This window comes from Coregonus lavaretus, assembly GCF_964263955.1.
Source record: "Coregonus lavaretus genome assembly, chromosome: 25".
Lineage (NCBI taxonomy): Eukaryota > Metazoa > Chordata > Actinopteri > Salmoniformes > Salmonidae > Coregonus > Coregonus lavaretus.
Window position 1 is genome coordinate 1906020 of NC_140012.1, and position 22695 is coordinate 1928714.

The following is a 22695-nucleotide window of genomic DNA, read 5'->3' on the forward strand; positions in this document are numbered from 1 at the left end:
ATAGTTTTGCATTTATATTGCACACTTTTAATTACTGAATGTATTTCATGATTTGAAATTGAAGTGAATGAATGTTCACTCTGTAGACAACGTCACTTCTAATGACAATATTCGAGTGAGTGAGTTCAACAGTCAGTAAAGTGCATTCCATCACAGCGTTGCCCCTGTCTATAGTTTACTTACATTCAAAGAGGTACACTTAAATAACTTATGTTATTTATTTAATTAGTCCATTGTTGAAATAGTCCCAAAATGTTTTGCATGTCTGCAATCAAGTTTTCAAGATGTATAACTTTCAAAATACAAAAATACAGCTGTATGATGCATAATGCATACTGACTGTATTTCTGGGCATGATTTGAAAGCTTGTTCTATTGCCAACATGACTAGCTAAGCCATACAATACGATCTTACAGTGTTAGGCATTCACAAGGCATTTCAAAGAAACAGATCGTAATTTTGTTGCATTTAGAAAGGAGTCATGAGTGCATTCAGGTGTGTGTGTGCCCCGGTGAAATTTCTTCACAATAAACAATACAGGCTCATTCTGTTCAGAACAAACCAGGGTATGACGGCATGTCATCTTGTAACTGTACATCAAACATAGTGATCATAAACGTTGACATTGTGTATATGACATGAGTTTGATGATTTGGGAATGTGCAGTGCACATTTGGACTCGCGTTTGGCTTGCTTGTATGACATCAAAGCGGTATTTATTATTGTCCTCAATGTCTCATCTTTCAAAATACATAGTCATCTTAATTTACAGCATTTCACTCATTTGGACAACAAAACATTTGCTGAAGTTACCCAATTACTGGGAGGGGGACTTCTTGTCGCGCGTGGTGCTTAAGTTCAGTCAAAACCCATAAAGCGCTGTAAAGCGCAGAGCCAGAGCTCTGATGTCATGTATAGCATGTTACTGTACAGCCACTATGTTCCAATTTAGGCACTTATTAGTGCCCAACTTTGCCATTTTCAACCCGTACGGTGCATTCGGAAAGTATTCAGACCCCTTGACTTTTTCCACATTTTGTTACATTACAGCCTTATTCTAAAATTGATTCAATAATGTGTTTCCTCATCAATCTACACACAATACCCCATAATGACAAAGCACTTTTTTTTTGTGCAAATTTATTAAAAATGAAAAACTTAAATACCTTATTTTCCTAAGTATTCAGACCCTTTGCTATGAGAAACTCTCCAAATACATGTGTGCCAAGCTTGTAGCGTCATACTCAAGAAGACTCAAGGCTGTAATTGCTGCGAAAGGTGCTTCAACAAAGTACTGAATAAAGGGTCTGAATACTTATGTAAATGTGATATTTCAGTTTTTTTAAACAACATTTTCAAAATAATAACTGTTTGTGCTTTGTCATTATGGGGTATTGTGTATAGATCGATTACAATTTATTTTTTAATCCATTTTAGAATAAGGCTGTAGCGTCACAAAATGTGGAGAGTGTCAAAGTGTCTGAATACTTTCTGAATGCACTGTATACGGGTATGAGTGTGAAGGGTTAAGTAATAGGCCTACCAGCAAAGTAATATGAGTTGTAATGTTATTATGGTCTTTTTGAAAAATTGTGTAAATGACCAAATACTAAATTAGTAAAACATTCACTAAAAACTGGGGTAATCAGCTACAGCCAAAGTCAATATTAAACATCCCTTCCATATTCCCTCCAGTAATGTGTTCTCTCAAATCCACTGAACATTATCATGTTTCAAATGTTTTATTGTGAAGCAAAATTGTACATGTAGACAATTGTATCAGATGGATGATGAGCCTCTTAACATAAAAAAAAACACATTGTAAACAAATGGATACAACCAAAGCAATATAAAAAGAAAAGGCGAGACAAAATCCTGTAGATAATGTTCGGGGGCGGGGCTTACAGGGGCACTACACTAGGAGGTTGGTACCCTGTAAACCCCCCTTCCACTGAACATTATTCTATTGGGTGATTCAAAGAAGATTGTAAGTCAGAACCGGACCAATTAGGGCTGTGGCACTCATGAAATTTCGTCAGCCGGTGATTGTCAAGCAAATAACTGTCGGTCTCACTGTAATTGACCGTTAATTAACATAAACACATTTAGCATCTCCTGGCTTACACACATGGCCTACAAGCCATTTTAAAAAGTCTAATAAATCCATATAATATAGCCTACACCTTCACAATGAACCCATTATTTATTTTAGACGGGTCTAAAGAGGCATAACATGAAGAAATGTATGCACGCATGACTGTAAGTCGCTTTGGATAAAAGCGTCTGCTAAATGGCATATTAAAGAAAATGTAGTCTATTTCAGAATAAAATAATAGCATACTCTGAGTTGTCCTTATGTTAGGTTCTGATGTGGCTATGCCAAATGGCTGTGGGCTACACTAGTTCTATTAGCAGACAAGATTTGCTTATAATTCCGTGCCATTATTTTATAGTATGAAGAATACAATTGAACAAAGCTGAATAAAATATAAATATTTTCTCCAAACGATTTGAGGGAGTGCGCACATGCGGCTATTCTGTGTTGAGCGGTTAACAAAGAAATAGGTACTGCTATATGCTTCATTTAGAGTTATTAATGTAACTTAAGTTGTTCTTCCACCATTGCGTAGCCTATAGAAATGTTGTTCAACATGAGTTTATGGGCTCTCATGGTGTGTTTGATTAGATTTTCGATTACATTTGCATTGATGTCAGAGTGATTAGAGGGACAATAGATTGCTGAGTACCAGGCAGTTAACAAGTTTGGTAGGCTACTAATGACCAGCAGCAGCATCAGAGCTTGGAGAAGCCTAATTACTGTGACTAAACGGTAATGTGGAATTTGATTGCCTTCATGACTCGTGACTGCCGGTGTGGCGGTAATACAGTCACCGCAACCGCCCGAGGACCAATACAAGAACAGCAGTAACATCAAGACACTCTACTTGTCAGTTAGTAATTCTGTAACAAATAACACATTAAATTGAATAGATTCCATAGACCTGGGTTCCCCATCTGGCGGCCAGCGGGCCGAATTTGGACCAAGGGTTATTTTATTTAGCCCACCCAAGTTTTCTGAGCAAAACATTTAAAGTATATATTTTTTTGTTGTTGGACATAAAAGACTGTAAAAACACCAGAAAATCAGCTCCAAGTGATAAACATTTTGGAAATATGTTCCAAAGGATTCCCATGCATAATAGAGAAATACACTGCTCGTCCAACATCTCATTCTAAAATCATGGCCATTTAATATGGAGTTGGTTCCCCCTTTGCTGCTATAATAGCCTCCACTCTTCTGGGAAGGCTTTCCACTAAATATTGGAACATTGCTGTGGGGACTTGCTTCCATTCAGCCACGAGAGCATTAGTGAGGCCGGGCACTGATGTTGGGCGATTAGGCCTGGCTTGCAGTCGGCGTTCCAATTCATCCCAAAGGTGTTTGATGGGGTGTAGGTCAGGGCTCTGTGCAGGCCAGTAAAGTTCTTCCACACCGATCTCGACAAACCATTTCTGTATGGACCTTGCTTTGTGCAGGTAGCGTTCTCCTGGCATCCACCAAACCCAGATTTGTCCGTCGGAATTCCAGATGGTGAAGTGTGATTCATCACTCCAGAGAACACGTTTCCACTGCTCCAGAGTCCAATGGCGGTGCGCTTTACACCACTCCAGCCAATGCTTGGCATTGCGCATGGTGATCTTAGGCTTGTGTGCGGCTGCTCGGCCATAGAAACCCATTTCATGAAGCTCTTGACGAACAATTATTGTGCTGACGTTGCTTCAGGAGGCAGTTTGGAACTTGGTAGTGAGTGTTGCAACCGAGGACATACAATATTTACGCACTACGTGCTTCAGCACTTGGCTGTCCCGTTCTGTGAGCTTGTGTGGCCTACCACTTCGCGGCTGAGCTGTTGTTGCTCCTAGACGTTTCCAATTCACAATAACAGCACTTACAGTTGACGGGCAGCTCTAGCAGTGCATAAATTTGACGAACTGACCTGTTGGAAAGGTGGCATCCTATGACGGTGCCACATTGAAAGTCACTGAGTTCTGCACTGCCAATATTTGTCTATGGAGATTGCATGGCTGTGTGCTCGATTTTATACACCTGTCAGCAACGGGTGTGACTGAAATAGCGGAGTCCACTAATTTGAAGGAGTGTCCACATACTAGTGTATGTGATCGTATACAAATGCAAGCAAGGTTTGAAATGATTGTTTTAGTCAAATATTACATCTGTTTTCAGTCTACACAAGAAAAATTGGCCCGCGGCTGAATCTGGTTGATGATCCCTGCCATAGTGGGTCATGGGATTTAAGAATAAATACAGTGAGGGGAAAAAAGTATTTGGTCCCCTGTTGAATTTGTACGTTTGCCCACTGACAAAGAAATGATCAGTCTATAATTTGAATGGTAGGTTTATTTGAACAGTGAGAGACAGAATAACAACAAAAAAATCCAGAATAACGCATGTCAAAAATGTTATAAATTGATTTGCATTTTAATGAGGGAACTAAGTATTTGACCCCCTCTCAATCAGAAAGATTTCTGGCTCCCAGGTGTCTTTTATACAGGTAATGAGCTGAGATTAGGAGCACACTCTTAAAGGGAGTGCTCCTAATCTCAGCTTGTTACTTGTATAAAAGACACCTGTCCACAGAAGCAATCAATCAATCAGATTCCAAACTCTCCACCATGGCCAAGACCAAAGAGCTCTCCAAGGATGTCAGGGACAAGATTGTAGACCTACAAAAGGCTGGAATGGGCTACAAGACCATCGCCAAGCAGCTCGGTAAGAAGGTGATAACAGTTGGTGCGATTATTCGCAAATGGAAGAAACACAAAATAACTGTCAATCTCCCTCGGCCTGGGGCTCCATGCAAGATCTCACCTCGTGGAGTTGCAATGATCATGAGAACGGTGAGGAATCAGCCCAGAACTACACGGGAGGATCTTGTCAATGATCTCAAGGCAGCTGGGACCATAGTCACCAAGAAAACAATTGGTAACACACTACGCCGTGAAGGACTGAAATCCTGCAGCGCCCGGAAGGTCCCCCTGCTCAAGAAAGCACATATACAGGCCCGTCTGAAGTTTGCCAATGAACATCTGAATGATTCAGAGGAGAACTGGGTGAAAGTGTTGTGGTCAGATGAGACCAAAATCAAGCTCTTTGGCATCAACTCAACTTGCCGTGTTTGGAGGAGGAGGAATGCTGCCTATGACCCCAAGAACACCATCCCCACCGTCAAACATGGAGGTGGAAACATTATGCTTTGGGGGTGTTTTTCTGCTAAAGGGACAGGACAACTTCACCGCATCAAAGGGCCGATGGACGGGGCCATGTACCGTCAAATCTTGGGTGAGAACCTCCTTCCCTCAGCCAGGGCATTGAAAATGGGTCGTGGATGGGTATTCCAGCATGACAATGACCCAAAACACACGGCCAAGGCAACAAAGGAGTGGCTCAAGAAGAAGCACATTAAGGTCCGGGAGTGGCCTACCGAGTCTCCAGACCTTAATCCCATAGAACATCTGTGGAGGGAGCTGAAGGTTCGAGTTGCCAAACGTCAGCCTCGAAACCTTAATGACTTGGAGAAGATCTGCAAAGAGCAGTGGGACAAAAATCCCTCCTGAGATGTGTGCAAACCTGGTGGCCAACTACAAGAAACGTCTGACCTCTGTGATTGCCAACAACGGTTTCGCCACCAAGTACTAAGTAATGTTTTACAGAGGGGTCAAATACTTATTTCCCTCATTAAAATGCAAATACATTTATAACATTTTTGACATGCGTTTTTCTGGATTTTTTTGTTATTCTGTCTCTCACTGTTCAAATAAACCTACCATTAAAATTATAGACTGATCATGTCTTTGTCAGTGGGCAAACGTACAAAATCAGCAGGGGATCATACTTTTTTCCCTCACTGTACCCCTTTATTTTCGCCCACAAACCTGAATTCAATTTCTTGTTCAAATGTGTCAGGTGACTAAAGTTCTGATTTGATGCGTCACATAATTTCTCCATTGACATCAATGCCTGATTTGCAAGGTTAGTCAGAATTCCCAAGTTGTGATTGACTGACTGTTTAATCAAAAGTGGGTTCCGTGGTGAGAAAAAATGGTCTTGTGCAGCTAGATAGCATGTTTGACACTCTTCTCTTGTTCATAGGAGCCTGTATATTGAAGCATGGAAGAGGACCTGATGACATTGGATGATCCTGCTGAAAGCCATGACGACATCATGGAGGCTGAGGAAGAAAAGGAATTGGCAAAGGACCACACCGGCCAGAAGTCAGATCAATCTCCGGGGTTGCCATGTAGTGACCAATGTGACCCTGATGAAACATCTGTTGAAGAGTCAGGTTGTCGCAAGACATCCAGAAAAGCATCTAAGTCCCCATGTAAAATACAGCAAGGTGCAGTCTTCTCTGGAAAAATACTTAGCTTTGGGTGTTCAGAGTGTAAGGGTGATGCTACCTACAGCCCCAATGACCTCCTCAAACATTTTCAGGGGGCCCACAAGGGGACCCTGCCGACGTATCCATGTGACTTGTGTGGCTTTGTCACCAATGAGTTCCCCGCACTTCAGCGCCATCGGATTGGGCACAGGAACACTTTAGTCACATGCGAGATCTGTAATGATGATGTACAGTACTCTCTCCTCCTGCTCACTAGACACTATATCATGTCTCACAGCCAAAATGGCCACTTTCACTGTGAAAAATGTGAGTTCTCAACAGTTGACGCAGGGACATTTGTGCAGCACATCCATCATCACAATGAGAGCCTGCTCAAATGTGTGAAATGTCAACATGTGAGCTCTAGCCGAGGTGAGCACCAGAGGCACCTAAAACTCCACTCGGGTACCTTCCCCTTCACATGTCAGGTCTGTGGATATGGGGCAGCACGGAGAGAATACCTCACAAAGCACATGGTAACTGTCCATGGTGAGGATGCTGACAAGAAAAATATATGGAGAGCAACGGAGGACAGCAACAATACCCTGGCAAACTCTTCTTCAGGATTAAAACTCCTGCTGAAGAAAAGCCCTGCTGCAGGTGGTCAATCAAAGGAATCCCAGTGGATGTCCAAACTGAATTCTCTTCCTGGAGTAGGTTTACTTGACCAAAATGGAAGGTTGTTGAACCCTGAGAAAACATTGGAGGAAACCCAGCAGTTCCTTGAAAGGGCTGTGGGCGTGAAAAAGGACTGTAAGAAGCGGGTCAAAGGCACTCTTAAGAATGAGCAACAATTTGACTCCCAGGCTGTATCATCTATACCACCACCTAAGTCCCAGGAAAGTGATGACAGTTACGGGGCTGACGCCCTAAACCCCAACAACTCCAATGGATTAACTGTTCTCATGGTAAAAAATAAAATCTCTATTCCACCTAACTGTACTACAAAAGTAATGGGGTTCAAGATGGTCGACGGCAAAAAGCATTTAGTTCTCAAAGTTATACCAACAGCAAAGCCTGAGTCTTCTGCAGAAAATAAAATGTTATGTAGAGCGCAAGAGATAGGCTGCCCAATGATAGACGCTACCTCCGATGGAAATAAATGCTCAGATTTGGCTGAAAATTGGGAAAATTCAAGTACATTCTTCCCTTACTTGACTGTTCTAAGCCCCTCAGGGACTGATCGAGATGCTGCAATTTCAGTACAAGTGAAGCCAGAGGAAGAGGACATTAGCATTGAGGAGACGTTTCCCATACTAGAGAAACTAGCACAGACAATAGCACCGAAAGCAAAACACACAGAGCAGCAGAGGAGTGATGAACAACATAAATTTAAGGATGAACAGATTATTTCCTTGGCAGTTTCGCCAATGACCAAAGAGTCAGTTCACTCCACGATTCAGAACGGTAAACTAAATAACAATACATCATCAATTGCTAATCAGCTGAATGATTCTGAGTTGGGAGACAAAATGTCTGCTTATTCAAGCCCTAATGTGACTGCTATGGAGGTCGTTCCAGACAAAATGCTCACAGATAAGACCATGCCCTCTGAATCAGCTTATGAGACCATGCTTCCCAAACCAGTCTCTGAAGAAACTATCAGCATGCTTGGAGTTGGTGACCTGAGTACAGCTACAGATGATAAGATCAGTGACCCCATCACTGAAAATTCCCCTGTGTCCAATGGAGAGACGCTACCCTCCAATGACAAACCTAAGGAGACTCCCTCAGAACCCATGACTGGTGACGTCCTACCTTCTGATTATACTGTTGAAAATAATCCTTCAATTATCAAGGAGATGGATCCTTCTGCTTCTACTACCGATAAGATTAATTCCTGTGTAGCTACTAAGACTAAAACTGCAACTTTATCCCCAGATCTGACGCCCCAACTGGAGTCACACCCATCTGAATCTGACAACTCCAAAGAGACTGATACTAATGCTGAAAATCTGAATACTCCCAACCAGGAGGTGTTCAGTTTTCATAATTACTCAAAGGAAACATCAAGCATTTCCTCCAACTCAACACAACCTTGTGAACATCCGTCCGAGCTTTCGACAGCGGATGAAAGTGTTTGGATGAAAGAGTCACCTGAATGGAGCTTGACATTGGCTGCATCCCCACAACCTCCAGATGAGGGATCTGGAAATGGGGAAGTGGAGACTGCAAAAGAGACTGAGACTGCAATGGAAAGAGTGTCAGACGGTGACATTGAGGTCGATGAGTGCATAGCTACTGTAGAGGATCTGGCCACCCCAGTGGCAACTGAGGAAGATAATCATGGACACTCTGGGTCTACACACCAAGTCCAAACTACAGTAAACATGGAGGAGGAGAGTGTTCCTGTGTCAGAAAGGGCAACAGGGAGCATAAGTAGTTTGGCCGTCTTGGGTCGCATACTGGAGGAGCATTCAGATGCTATCATTAGCCACCAGCTTGAGAAAGATAGAATAGGCTGCTCAGCTGCTAGCCAAGATTCTGTCACGCCACCTAAGACAATGCTAAGGATCCTTAAAACAGCAGAGGGAAAGCAACAGATGTTCTTACAGACTGCAGAGAACCGGTTTGCTGTACCTGTGCAGCTCCAAGGCAACCCAGGGTTCAAGCTGATAACCAAATCCTCTGCTCCTCAGATCAATGTGTCCTATGTTAAGCCAGGAATTGAAAGACAGAATCACACCACAGGGCTGGCACTCACCCTCAATGGTGGAAGGTTCAGCATTCCAGGACAGACTGTAGGTGCTAGTGAAAAAGGTGCAACGCTGTTATCTGCCATTCAGCCTGGAGCCAGTACCAGTGCAAGCCACTACCTAGTCAACAGCACAGCTTTTAAAGGTAATCTGCTGTTGTCAGACGCAGCTCATAGTTCTCCTGGAGAAAAGACCATGAAGTCACTGCAGACTTGTTACTTAGTCCAGAGGCCAGTCCCTGTAGCCCAGCCCCCCCACAATGCTGGTAGTAAATTAGCAAGCTCAGTGTCTCAGAATCCACACACGTCCCGTCCAGTTCTGGCAATGTCTGCGAACTCCGTGAACAAATTAACTGCGTTGCACACTGGGCGCCAAGCCTTCCTGGTTAGGTATATCTCTCCAGCTAAGTCAGGGATGCTTCTGAGTAGTCATGATGGGAAGTCTGTGAACCAGAAAGGTCAACCTAATGAAAGTAGAGGAAATAAAGTTGTTTATAAGATAGTCAGAACTGCCAATGGTAGCACGTTTCTTGCTGGTGGTGCACACTCCTCAGCCAACAAGCCCATTTATCTGGCCACAAATTCCACACAGATGCCCTGTTTTCTGATGTCATCAAATAATGTCTCTACTGGAGGGCAAAAACTGATACCCATACAAAATGCCTCCCACAAACCTGTCACAGCCTCCAAGCTCTCAAATATTCTGTCCCCCCAATCCAACATGCAAGGTAGGGTCAGGCAGCAAGTCGGCATAGATGGTCTGAATAAATCGCCCCTTGCCCCAAGGCCAAGTCGCCAGCTAAGTCAAAGGAAGAGGCGCAGGAAAGCATTGTTTGATGAACTCCCAGAGCACTTGCCTAAAGTGAAGAGGCTCTCGAACAAGGCGGTGACTGAGAAAGGGGCTACCTCGCTCTGGGTGCCTGTACCCAAAGATGCAGAGAGGACACTGAGACTGTACCCATTCAGTTCACTACAGGAGATAAAATGCCCTCGACGAAATCAGCCGGTAGTGGTTCTCAACCATCCCGATGCCGACATTCCTGAAGTGGCCAGTATCATGAGGTCCGCTAACAAGTACAAAGGTGCTGTTTCCAAGGTGGCACTGTCCCAAAAAACGGTTCAAGCTCTCTCTGAACTCAGCCCTGCTGGACTTCTGGGGAAAAGCTCCAAGGTGAAATGTCCCTCGTCACAAAGCAGTGGGTCAAGACTTCGGCCTTCAGAAAGCAGAGTCCGAGAGCGATTTCTGTTAAAACTGAAGTTTAGAAAGACTAGCAGGAAAAAGTATGAGGTAGTGAAGTCCTTATCTAGAAGTGCAGAGAGGTCATCAATGATGTTCGCCTGTTGGTTTTGTGGTCGACTCTTCAACAACCAAGAGGAGTGGATAGGCCACGGCCAGCGGCATCTCATGGAGGCGACCAGAGACTGGAATAAGCCGTTTTAAAGCTGTCACAGCCCCTGGATGGGCCAAAATACCATCCTATAGAGTGGCACAAATGGAGAGGTTAAGTTGTATATTTTTCAAATGACTTATCAGTATACTTTATTCTTACAGCAGTTTCTATTCCCATAAATGCCCTAATAGCTATGATTGAATCACAGTTTTTGAGGCTGTTAATGTGTGGTACAAGCTGAAACCTTTTGGTATGTATAGATATTCTAATACGATTATATAAGTATGACTTAAACTCCGTATGTACAGATGGAATTGAACTGTGAAAACTTGGCACACTGTAATGGATTATATTGGAGGGAGCACTGTTGATAGATTTTTTTTTTTCTATTCAGAAATGTACCAAATTCCTCAGGTGATTTCATATTCTCTGATTCAACTAATCTGCTTTGTAACATAAGTAATTCTTTGACATTCATCATCTATTCATAGGTATGAGAGAACATTGTGATGTAATTTGTATTTTGATTCCCTTTATTAATTCCCTTTAATTCTTCCATTCATGAGGTCAGGAAACTTCATTTGTATACCATAAATCCAAGCATTTGGTTATTCATGTTCTATTCCCATATATACATTTTTTTAATGTTCAGAAATAATTCTATAGAAACTGTTTTACGGGTATACAAGTGGGTCCTTCTTGTGGAAATGTTTTTTTTTTTTTTTTGCAGTTACATACAGTATTTCCTACATGCATCCCGGTTTGGCTCACTATTGTACCTGTTTTTATTTCTGGGGTGACAGATGTTTTAGCTTTTTTTTACGGCAACACAACCCTATTTATGTCTATCTTAAGTTAGTGCTTGATTTTAGCATTAGTCATAACATAGTTATGTTGGTTTTAGCTCTCGTAACTGTTTGTCATTGTTGGTTTGTTTCCACATTTGTGTTCAGTATGCAAAAATAACTGGTTGAAAGAGATGGGGCAAAAGGAGTGGCTAATCAGTCTGGCTGCACATCTGACTCGCTGACTTACTGCAAATTGAGAAATTATGTGACTAAACTCAACAAAAAGAAGAAGAAACTGTATTATGAAGCGAAGATCAATGAAATAAAGAATGATGGAAAAAAAACTTTGGAGTACTTTAAATGCAGGGGGGGGTGACTGAATTGAATTTGCATTGTGTCTTTTAGTAGTACAAGTTGGACGTCCTAATGAGTAATGTCATTTTTGCACATTTAGTACTGTTTAGCGGGCAGAACATTTTTCCCCATGATCAAAGCGGTACTAGTTAAATTCTACTAGTAGTTGAAATTAATAGGCCTACAAAATAATATCATATGGCTTCATGAGACTGGTGAAACAGTCTGCACAAAATAAGACTAGACCACAGTTTAAGCAGCAACCACACCAGCAGATTAGCTACTTTCCTAATACATTTCATTCACGTTTGTGTTTCTGATCATATGCTAATTGAAAACCTGTGATTTCCAATGTCTAATACATTTGTTTTGTAATAGTAGAGTGAGTTCTGTTAATGATTTCTTTGCTCTTTCATTTGACAAATTACACTTGTTACAGACTAGCCCCCCCCCCCCCCCCCCCCCTTGACAAAACATGATTCTCTCTCCAATACCTCTAAACTCGACAACCAAATAATTGTTATTCTCTTACATTTTAAGGAATTCTCCTTTCTTAGGAGAATCTGGGTATTTTTTCAGTTTTAATATCCCTGTCAGACAGGTTTCCGGGATCTTTTTACCTGAGAATAAAGTGCCTAAAATGTTGTGCACCAGGTTGACACTATTGTACTGTATTCACCTCCTTGTGGTTATCTCTTCTCAAATAAATGTAAGTACTTTGGAAAAGAACCAATGTCTTGTGTTTTACTAATATTTAGTTTTTGTTGAGTCTTTGGGCACAGGAACACAGATTAATAGATTACTCTATTTGATTCATAAACATATTTAGAAGAATAAGATTTGACTAACTTGAACAACATTTTACAAATAGCTGTCATTTAAAAAAAAAGTTGAACATTTTGCTGGTGTGGATGGACTTGATATATGATTGATTTTAAGCTAAACATAATTACTAACAAAGTCTCATATGACAAAAGCAAAAACATTTTTTTTTGTAGTTGTACTAATCTCATTTTCTAATGTTTTCTTATTCAATATCTAGGGGTATATTTTATTAGTTGAAATTACTGTTAATCTTACAGAATGTGGCTTTAAGAATTAAAACGACTTGATAATTCAGTACATACTATTGCATTTTAGACCATTCAAAGATTGTAACAAACAATTCTGTAAATGGCATAGATGACATGTTCAAATATATTAAGTGTGCCAATCTTTGTATTGGGTCCGTTCACAAGTGCTGCAAGTGAGGATTAATTCATGGCCACATGAGGGCAGTATATCATTGAATTTAGAGATTTACCAGTTTTCTTCCAATGTATACTGAACAAAAATATAACCGCAACATGTAAAGTGTTGGTCCCATGTTTCATGAGCTGAAATAAAAGATTCCAGAAATGTACCATACTCACAAAAAGCTTATTTCTCTCAAATTGTGTGCACAAATTTGTTTACATTCCTGTTAGTGAACATTTCTCCTTTGCCAAGATAATCCATCCACCTGACAGGTATGGCGTATCAAGAAGCTGATAAAACAGCACGATCATTACACAGGTGCACCTGTTGCTGGGGACAATAAAAGGCCACTCTACAATGTGCAGTTTTGTCACACAAAACAATGCCACAGATGTTTCGTTTTGAGGGAGTACGAAATTGGTATGCTGACTGTAGGAATGTCCACCAGAGCTGTTGCCAGATAATTCAATGTTAATTTCTCTATAAACTTCAACTCTATATTAGAAATTACTGCAATGTCAGTTTTCATTCTTTTTGCAAGCAGATAATGATCCCATAATATGACAGCATTCTTAGCTGGCAATTAGGTTAGAAATCATACATGCACAACAATCTTTAGTCATGGACTTTTACAGGGTAGGACATTAGATCCAGAAAATGATCAGATTTTTAAGAGCTTGCTTTAAAGGGGCAATCAGCGGTTGAAACAATTACAAGGGATGTCCCTGCCACTGTTTCAGTTAAAAGGGATGGGGCTGGAGGAATGTAACAACTCTCAAATATATAGACAGACAGAGCTATGGATGCAAGGACTGACCATCCATGATATAAAAAGTGTTCGTTTACATTTACTTTGTTTACAAATATTGGAGTAAAACAAGCTTTTTTATATTTTGGGTTCTGATGGGGTTCGACAGTGAAGTAAGCTCATGAGGCATTTATAAGTTCTATTTTTCAAGAATCAATGGATACATACCATTAATATATACAGTACCAGTCAAAAGTTTGGACACACCTACTCATTCCAGGGTTTTTCTTAATTTTTTTCTACATTGTAGAATAATAGTGAAGACATCAAAACAATGAAATAACTCATGGAATCATGTAGTAACCAAAAAAGTGTTAAACAAATCAAAATACATGTTATATTTGAGATCCTTCAAATAGCCACCCTTTGCCTTGATGACAGCTTTGCACACTGTTGGCATTCTCTCAACCAGCTTCACCTGGAATGTTTTTCCAACAGTCTTGAAGCAGTTTCCACATACGCTGAGCACTTGTTGGCTGCTTTTCCTTCACTCTGTGGTCCATCTCAATTGGGTTGAGGTCGGGGGATTGTGGAGGCCAGGTCATCTGATGCAGTGCTCCATCGCTCTCCTTCTTGGTAAAATAGCCCTTACACAGCCTGGAGGTGTGTTGGGTCATTGTCCTGTTGAAAAACAAATGATAGTCCCACTAAGCCCAAACCAGATGGGATGGCGTATCACTGCAGAATGCTGTGGTAGCTATTCTGGTTAAGTGTGCCTTGAATTCTAAATAAATCACAGACAGTGTCACCAGCAAAGCACCCCCACACCATAACACCTCCTCCTCCATGCTTTACGGTGGGAAATACACATGCGGAGATCATCTGTTCTCCCACACAGCGTCTCACAAAGCCACGGCGGTTGGAACTAAAAATCTCAAATTTGGACTCCAGACCAAATGACAAATGTCTACCAGTCTAATGTCCATTGCTCGTGTTTCTTGGCCCAAGCAAGAATTTTCTTCTTATAGGTGTCCTTTAGTAGTGGTTTCTTTGCAGCAATTCGACCATGAAGGCCTGTGGTCCTCTGTAGCTCAGCTGGTAGAGCACGGCGCTTATAACGCTAAGGTAGTGGGTTCGATCCCCGGGACCACCCATACACAAAAAAAAATGTATGCAAGCATGACTGTAAGTCGCTTTGGATAAAAGCGTCTGCTAAATGGCATATTATATTATTATTATTATATATTATATTCACACAGTCTCCTCTGAACAGTTGATGTTGAGATGTCTGTTACTTGAACTCTGTGAAGCATTCATTTGGGCTGCAATTTCTGAGGCAGGTAACAAGAAGTAGTTCAGGCCGTTGAGTAGCCCGGGGTGGGGGTGCGGTAGAGAATGGGGAGGAGGTACCCTTAACCAATGGCAAATGAAGCTTTAACATCCGAAGACAAGAAAAGGAGCGGAAGGGCAAAGAGAAGGGGCCGAGAGTACCTGATGAAGCCATGTACTTTTAATAAAACACTAAGGTTTAAATGGCATTTTTCTCTTAGAAAAATGTATTGTGATAATGATTACAATAAAGTGCATGTTGAATCTAGATTTGGAAGACTAGCATTCAGAGTTTAGATTTCTTAGCTCTGTGATCTTAAGGCCTTGTCTAGTTAGTTTACCTGTGTGGTTAGCTACTGTCCTTGCTAAGGCACACACTGTATATTAGAATGCAGATGACACAACTCAACGCCATATTCAATCTCCTTACTTTAATAATTTTGTGATCATGTGGTTTGTGAAATGTCAAGGTAAAATTGTATTATTGTCCGAGAGTGCACAGATTCTTTCTCATGTAACATGTTAGACATTGGTGGCACTGTTATTTGCATGCCTACACATTTTAGTGCTGCAGCCAAGCTATCAGAGTGATGGAAATTGATCGTTCGCATGTGTAAGACTTGCTTATTTATCTTTCACAGAATAAGCATTAGACAGTGGACGCTTGATATATTGGAAATAGACCACAGAAACACCAACATGTCAGGTTTGTTTGCACATAGACATGCAAACAACCACAAGTTCACAACCACTAAGTTGTTTATTCGGTGTAGGGTGAAATTGTCCCTAGATGTTGATCTTGGGTCAGTTTTGCATTTTCCTCACAAATGGTTAAAGTTACGGGAGGGGAAGTGTATCCTAGATCTGTATCTAGGAGAAACTTCACCCCAGAGCTGTTTATTCTTGGGTCCCAAGGCAATGCTATGCACAGCTTTACAGTTCTTCTGGTGGCTATTGCCCCTTTATTACTTTTCAACCCCACCATCCTTTCCCTACTTGGAGTAAATTAGTGAACAACAATGCCCAGGCCTCTACTTCCGGTCTATACTTACTATCTACACCTTATGGACACAGTTAATTTTACAATAATTCTATTATATATATACATATATATATACATATACATACATACATACATACATACAGTGGGGGAAAAAAGTATTTAGTCAGCCAACAATTGTGCAAGTTCTCCCACTTAAAAAGATGAGAGAGGCCTGTAATTTTCATCATAGGTACACGTCAACTATGACAGACAAATTGAGAAAAAAAATCCAGAAAATCACATTGTAGGATTTTTTATGAATTTATTTGCAAATTATGGTGGAAAATAAGTATTTGGTCACCTACAAACAAGCAAGATTTCTGGCTCTCACAGACCTGTAACTTCTTCTTTAAGAGGCTCCTCTGTCCTCCACTCGTTACCTGTATTAATGGCACCTGTTTGAACTTGTTATCAGTATAAAAGACACCTGTCCACAATCTCAAACAGTCACACTCCAAACTCCACTATGGCCAAGACCAAAGAGCTGTCAAAGGACACCAGAAACAAAATTGTAGACCTGCACGAGCCTGGGAAGACTGAATCTGCAATAGGTAAGCAGCTTGGTTTGAAGAAATCAACTGTGGGAGCAATTATTAGAAAATGGAAGACATAAAAGACCACTGATAATCTCCCTCGATCTGGGGCTCCACGCAAGATCTCACCCCGTAGGGTCAAAATGATCACAAGAACAGTGAGCAAAAATCCCAGAACCACACGGGGGGACCTAGTGAATGACCTGCAGAGAGCTGGGACCAAAGTAACAAAGCCTACCATCAGTAACACACTACGCCGCCAGGGACTCAAATCCTGCAGTGCAAGACGTGTCCCCCTGCTTAAGCCAGTACATGTCCAGGCCCGTCTGAAGTTTGCAAGAGTGCATTTGGATGATCCAGAAGAGGATTGGGAGAATGTCATATGGTCAGATGAAACCAAAATAGAACTTTTTGGTAAAAACTCAACTCGTCGTGTTTGGAGGACAAAGAATGCTGAGTTGCATCCAAAGAACACCATACCTACTGTGAAGCATGGGGGTGGAAACATCATGCTTTGGGGCTGTTTTTCTGCAAAGGGACCAGGACGACTGATCCGTGTAAAGGAAAGAATGAATGGGGCCATGTATCGTGAGATTTTGAGTGAAAACCTCCTTCCATCAGCAAGGGCATTGGAGATGAAACGTGGCTGGGTCTTTCAGCATGACAATGATCCCAAACACACCGCCCGGGCAACGAAGGAGTGGCTTCGTAAGAAGCATTTCAAGGTCCTGGAGTGGCCTAGCCAGTCTCCAGATCTCAACCCCATAGAAAATCTTTGGAGGGAGTTGAAAGTCTGTGTTGCCCAGCGACAGCCCCAAAACATCACTGCTCTAGAGGAGATCTGCATGCAGGAATGGGCCAAAATACCAGCAACAGTGTGTGAAAACCTTGTGAAGACTTACAGAAAACGTTTGACCTGTGTCATTGCCAACAAAGGGTATATAACAAAGTATTGAGAAACTTTTGTTATTGACCAAATACTTATTTTCCACCATAATTTGCAAATAAATTCATAAAAAATCCTACAATGTGATTTTCTGGATTTTTTTTTCTCATTTTGTCTGTCATAGTTGACGGGTACCTATGATGAAAATTACAGGCCTCTCTCATCTTTTTAAGTGGGAGAACTTGCACAATTGGTGGCTGACTAAATACTTTTTTTCCCCACTGTATATATCATTATTATTATTATTATTATTATTTATTTATTTTTTGCTCCTGAACTACTTCTACTCTCAACCTCTCCGATCGTTTTCATGATGTCCATCCGGTTTGCTTCTATATGCCATATCTTTCTAACTGTGCTCTTTCCCAAAAGCTCCCAACATACAGCCTATATACTTATTATGGATCTTCTGGTGGCTATTGCTGTTGGTGATGCTCAAGAAACTGCAATTTTTTAATCTCATCTCCTCTGGTTACCGCAGGTGACCGCTTTGTTTTTGTTTGATTTGCAGAGTGCCCTTTTAGGTATTATTGCCTTCATTATACCATTTATTAAGGCATTAGCAATGGATTGTTTTTAGCATTGCTCTGTAAGGTTTTTTTCTGGGTCTTAAGTGTAGATATGTAGTGTATGCAGTGTGTGTGCATGTGTACAGCCTTCCCACTGGGCACAGACGTCAGTTCAACATCTAGATTTGATTAAGTTCTAAACAGCAAAAATTTGAACCATGTCATTGGATTTAGATTAAAAGTTGGGTGAATAAAAGACAAACATTACCGAAATTCCTTTACGTTAATGACTTTTTGCAAATCCAAAAATGTTCCATGTTGATTCAACATCATCACATTGAATTTTTGGTTCTTGAAATGACGTGGAAACAAGGTAAGATTACACCTGTGTGTGTGTGTGTGTGTGCGTGCACAAGTATGGCTGTGTGTGTACACGTGTGTATCCATGTGTGTTCAGCTATACAGTGGCTTGCGAAAGTATTCACCCCCTTGGCATTTTTCCTATTTCCTTGCCTTATAACCTGGAATTAAAATGGATTTTTGGGGGGTTTGTATCATTTGATTTACACAAGATGCCTACCACTTTGAAGATGCAAAAATTTTTTGGGGGTGAAACAAACAAGAAATAAGACCAATAAAACAGAAAACTTGAGCGTGCATAACTATTCACCCCCCCCCCCCCCCCCCCTTTTGCAGCAATTACAGCTGCAAGTCACTTTGGGTATGTCTCTATAAGCTTGGCACACCTAGCCACTGGGATTTTTGCCCATTCTTCAAGGCAAAACTGCTCAAGCTCCTACAAGTTGGATGGATTCCACTGGTGTACAGCAATCTTTAAGTCATACCACAGCTTCTCAATTGGATTGAGGTCTGGGCTTTGACTAGGCCATTCCAAGACATTTAAATGTTTCCCCTTAAACCACTCGAGTGTTGCTTTAGCTGTATGCTTAGGGTCATTGTCCTGCTGGAAGGTGAACCTCTGTCCCAGTCTCAAATCTCTGGGAGACTGAAACAGGTTTCCCTCAAGAATTTCCCTGTATTTAGCGCCATCCATCATTCCTTCAATTCTGACCAGTTTCCCAGTCCCTGCCAATGAAAAACATCCCCACAGCATGATGCTGCCACCACCATGCTTCACTGTGGGGATGGTGTTCTCGGGGTGATGAGAGGTGTTGGGTTTGCGCCCGACATAGCATTTTCCTTGATGGCCAAAAAGCTCAATTTTAGTCTTATCTGACCAGAGTACCTTCTTCCATATGTTTGGGGAGTCTCCCACATGCCTTTTGGCGAACACCAAACATTTTTGCTTATTTTTTTCTTTAAGCAATGGCTTTTTTCTGGCCACTCTTCAATAAAGCCCTGCTCTGTGGAGTGTACGGCTTAAAGTGGTCCTATGGACAGATACTCCAATCTCCGCTGTGGAGCTTTGCAGCTCCTTCAGGGTTACCTTTGGTCTCTTTGTTGCCTCTCTGATTAATGCCCTCCTTGCCTGGTCTGTGAATTTTGGTGTGCGGCCCTCTCTTGGCAGGTTTGTTGTGGTGCCATATTCTTTCCATTTTTTAATAATGGATTGAATTGTGCTCCGAGGGATGTTCAAAGTTTTGGATATTTTTTTATAACCCAACCCTAATCGGTACTTCTCCACAACTTTGTCCCTGACCTGTTTGGAGAGCTCTTTGGTCTTCATGGTGCCGCTTGCTTGGTGGTGCCCCTTGCTTAGTGGTGTTGCAGACTCTGGGGCCTTTCAGAACAGGTGTATATATACTGAGATCATGTGACACTTAGATTGCACAGAGGTGGACGTTATTTAACTAATTATGTGACTTCTGAAGGTAATTTGTTGCACCATATCTTATTTAGGGGCTTCATAGCAAAGGGGGGAATACATATGCATGCCTCACTTTTCCGTTATTGATATTTTTAAATTTTTTTTAAACAAGTTATTGTTTTCATTTCACTTCACCAATTTTGACTATTTTCTGTATGTCCATTACATGAAATCCAAATAAAAATCAATTTAAATTACAGGTTGTAATGCAACAAAATAGGAAAAACGCCAAGGGGGATGAATACTTTTGCAAGGCACTGTATGTGTACTTGTGTGTGTGTCCATTATTAATTAACGTCTTAAACAGGCTCTTGGCCTCTCATTGAGGTCATGACATCCTTAACAATGGCATTTCTAAAGATGACTAAGGGCATTGAAATTCACCATTTTTACATGGAGGATCAGTAAACATGTCACCTAAGCTACAGTAAATCAAAACTATTAATGTTATGATTTCAGAAAAAAAGTACATTCGTGTGGTCCTCTTTTTCCTTCTGGGGTTGGGTTCAGACTCATTTCCATTCCATATATCCTCCTCTTAGATCCTTCCATCCAGTTCTGTTCCTCCATCCATTCATCCTGCTCTCTCTCTCTATACAGTATGTATCTCTCTCTCCCTCTGTCACGCCCTGACCAATGGAACTCTTGTTTATTGAGTCAGGGTGTGAATGTCTATTTGAGATCTATGTTAGTCTATTTCTATGTTGCAGATCTAGGTTGATCTTTCTATGTTTGGCCGGGTGTGATTCCCAATCAGAGGCAGCTGTCGCTCGTTGTCTCTGACTGGGGATCATACTTTAGTAGCCTGGTTGCCTACCTTAGTTGTGGGATCTTGTTCTGTTTAGGCTTTTATGTGTATAGCCGGAGGACTTCACGTTACGTTGTTTCTTGTTTTGTTGTATGTTTATTTCGTTAATAAACATGTACGCTTTTCACGCTGCACCTTGGTCCGACCCGTCCCTCAACGTTCGTGACACCCTCTCTATATCACTCTCTTTCTCTCTCTCGCTCTATCCCCTATAACTACACCCAGGGGCAGACATAGTGATTTATTATCTTCCCTCATAATTTGTTTACTTTACTCTAATGTTTAGAGTTTTATTGGTCCTAAGGATTGAGAAGAGAGGGGTAGAGGAGTAGTGGAGGAGGGAAACCACAATTAAAAGACAGGATGAGGTGGGATGAATGAGGTTAGTGAGCAGAGGCAGCAGGTCAGTGGAGTAGCTAAAGGCAGTGTGAGGGCATCATCCTTTTCAAGCTCTCGCTCTGGTTCGACATCAGCGACCGCGGCGCTACTGCTGCTAGTGCTAGTTGGTACTGATGATGATGAGCCACCAACAGGAGCAGAAGCAGTAATGCTACTGGTTGAAGTGCTAGCTAGTCTAATGCTAGTGTTTTTTGAAGGCTAGCTAGGCCTGGGCCTGTCTCTGGGCTCATCGTCGGCATGTCCTCTGCCTCAATGACGATCGCAGTATTATCAGCGGCACCTGTCTTTTTACTAAAGAAATGCGTTAACTTAGGTATTTTATAAAAAATTAATCTTCTTTCTTTTTATTTTCTCTGCACCGCTCTGAAAGTGCCTCATTACTTTCATTGATATGAAATATCTTTATAGATAACAAGATGGCGCCGACTGACACGGTCACCCTGTTTTTAAAATGTTATATGTATTTTAATATTTGCTCAGGACGTTTACCCTTCACCTCATTATAACATCTTTGGTCTGACAGACGTTTACGTGACACCCAGAATGCATTGTATAATGTCAACAGACATGGCGCCACACATAGCTGACAAATAGCTTAGCATTAGCTAATCATAATCAGTACAACTTTCAAAATAGTATTTTACACACATCAAAGGTGTCCATTACAATCTATGCAATAATCGGAATGCATTATTTGTCACCAGTACTAATAAAACTGTAAATACATTATGCTCCATACATACACGCATACATACATACATGCATACATACATACATACATACATACATACATACTGTATGCTACAGTAGAAACGACAACACGATATATACAGAAAATAAGGCACTTACTTTGATAGGAACGCACACATGTCCAAAGTTATTATTTGTAAGGAAAACAACAAGGAAGGCAATGCGAGCGAGAAAATGTGCCAATTCGTGCAGGACTGCGCAAATGTCTGCATACTTGATCTGCGGAAACATTGGTGAAGTGCGTGCTTGGGCTCTCCTCGAAGAGAGAAGTTTGTCCGGCTCCGTAAAGCCTCAAACATAAATTGTCCGCAACACTGAAATGGGCTACTTCTATGTGAATTAATGAGGAGGCGGAACACACCTCAACTCAAACTGTTGTTACAAAATACAACTTATTAGAAAATATTTGGAAATTGACAAGTTGAAACATAGCCTATAGATAATTAGCAGGCAGCGCGTGTTAACTGTCTTGTTGCGTAACAATCACATTTTGGAACAGTGAATGCATTCTGACATCACGTGCCTAAAACAACTCTGGAACGACCATTAGAGATATTTGGAACTCACATGTGAAAAGGTTCATAGACAAGAATGGCTCAAGGACAGAACTACATAAATAGAAAAACAGCACACAATAACAATAACTTTTGGATATTAGATCAGCGGTCACTCACCAGAAATGTTTGCAGAAATTCGACTTCCCTGACCTGGATCCTTTGTTTGTACTTTCTGAGGCAGCTCTATTCATCCCGTGGGCTGCACCAAAATGCAGATGGCAGAGAAGAGGTAGAAGGAGTGGGCCCTAGTCAGACTCAGGCGGCGTGCATACGATCCACTGCTTCTGAGTATATTACACACTAACGTTCAGTCCCTGGACA

At 41.3% G+C, this 22695-nt stretch overlaps 1 protein-coding gene across 1 annotated transcript in view; it reads left to right on the forward strand.

Annotated features, from left to right (window-relative positions):
- Positions 1-12069, forward strand: part of LOC311100335 (zinc finger protein 518A-like) — a 33369-nt gene extending 21300 nt beyond the window's left edge. Inside the window, exon 3 of the mRNA XM_084141220.1 lies at positions 6173-12069. Coding sequence (XP_083997346.1) covers positions 6191-10597 — 4407 coding nt within the window. The 5' untranslated portion in view covers positions 6173-6190 and the 3' untranslated portion in view covers positions 10598-12069. The remainder of the gene's footprint in view (positions 1-6172) is intronic.
- The last annotated feature ends 10626 nt before the right edge of the window (positions 12070-22695 follow it).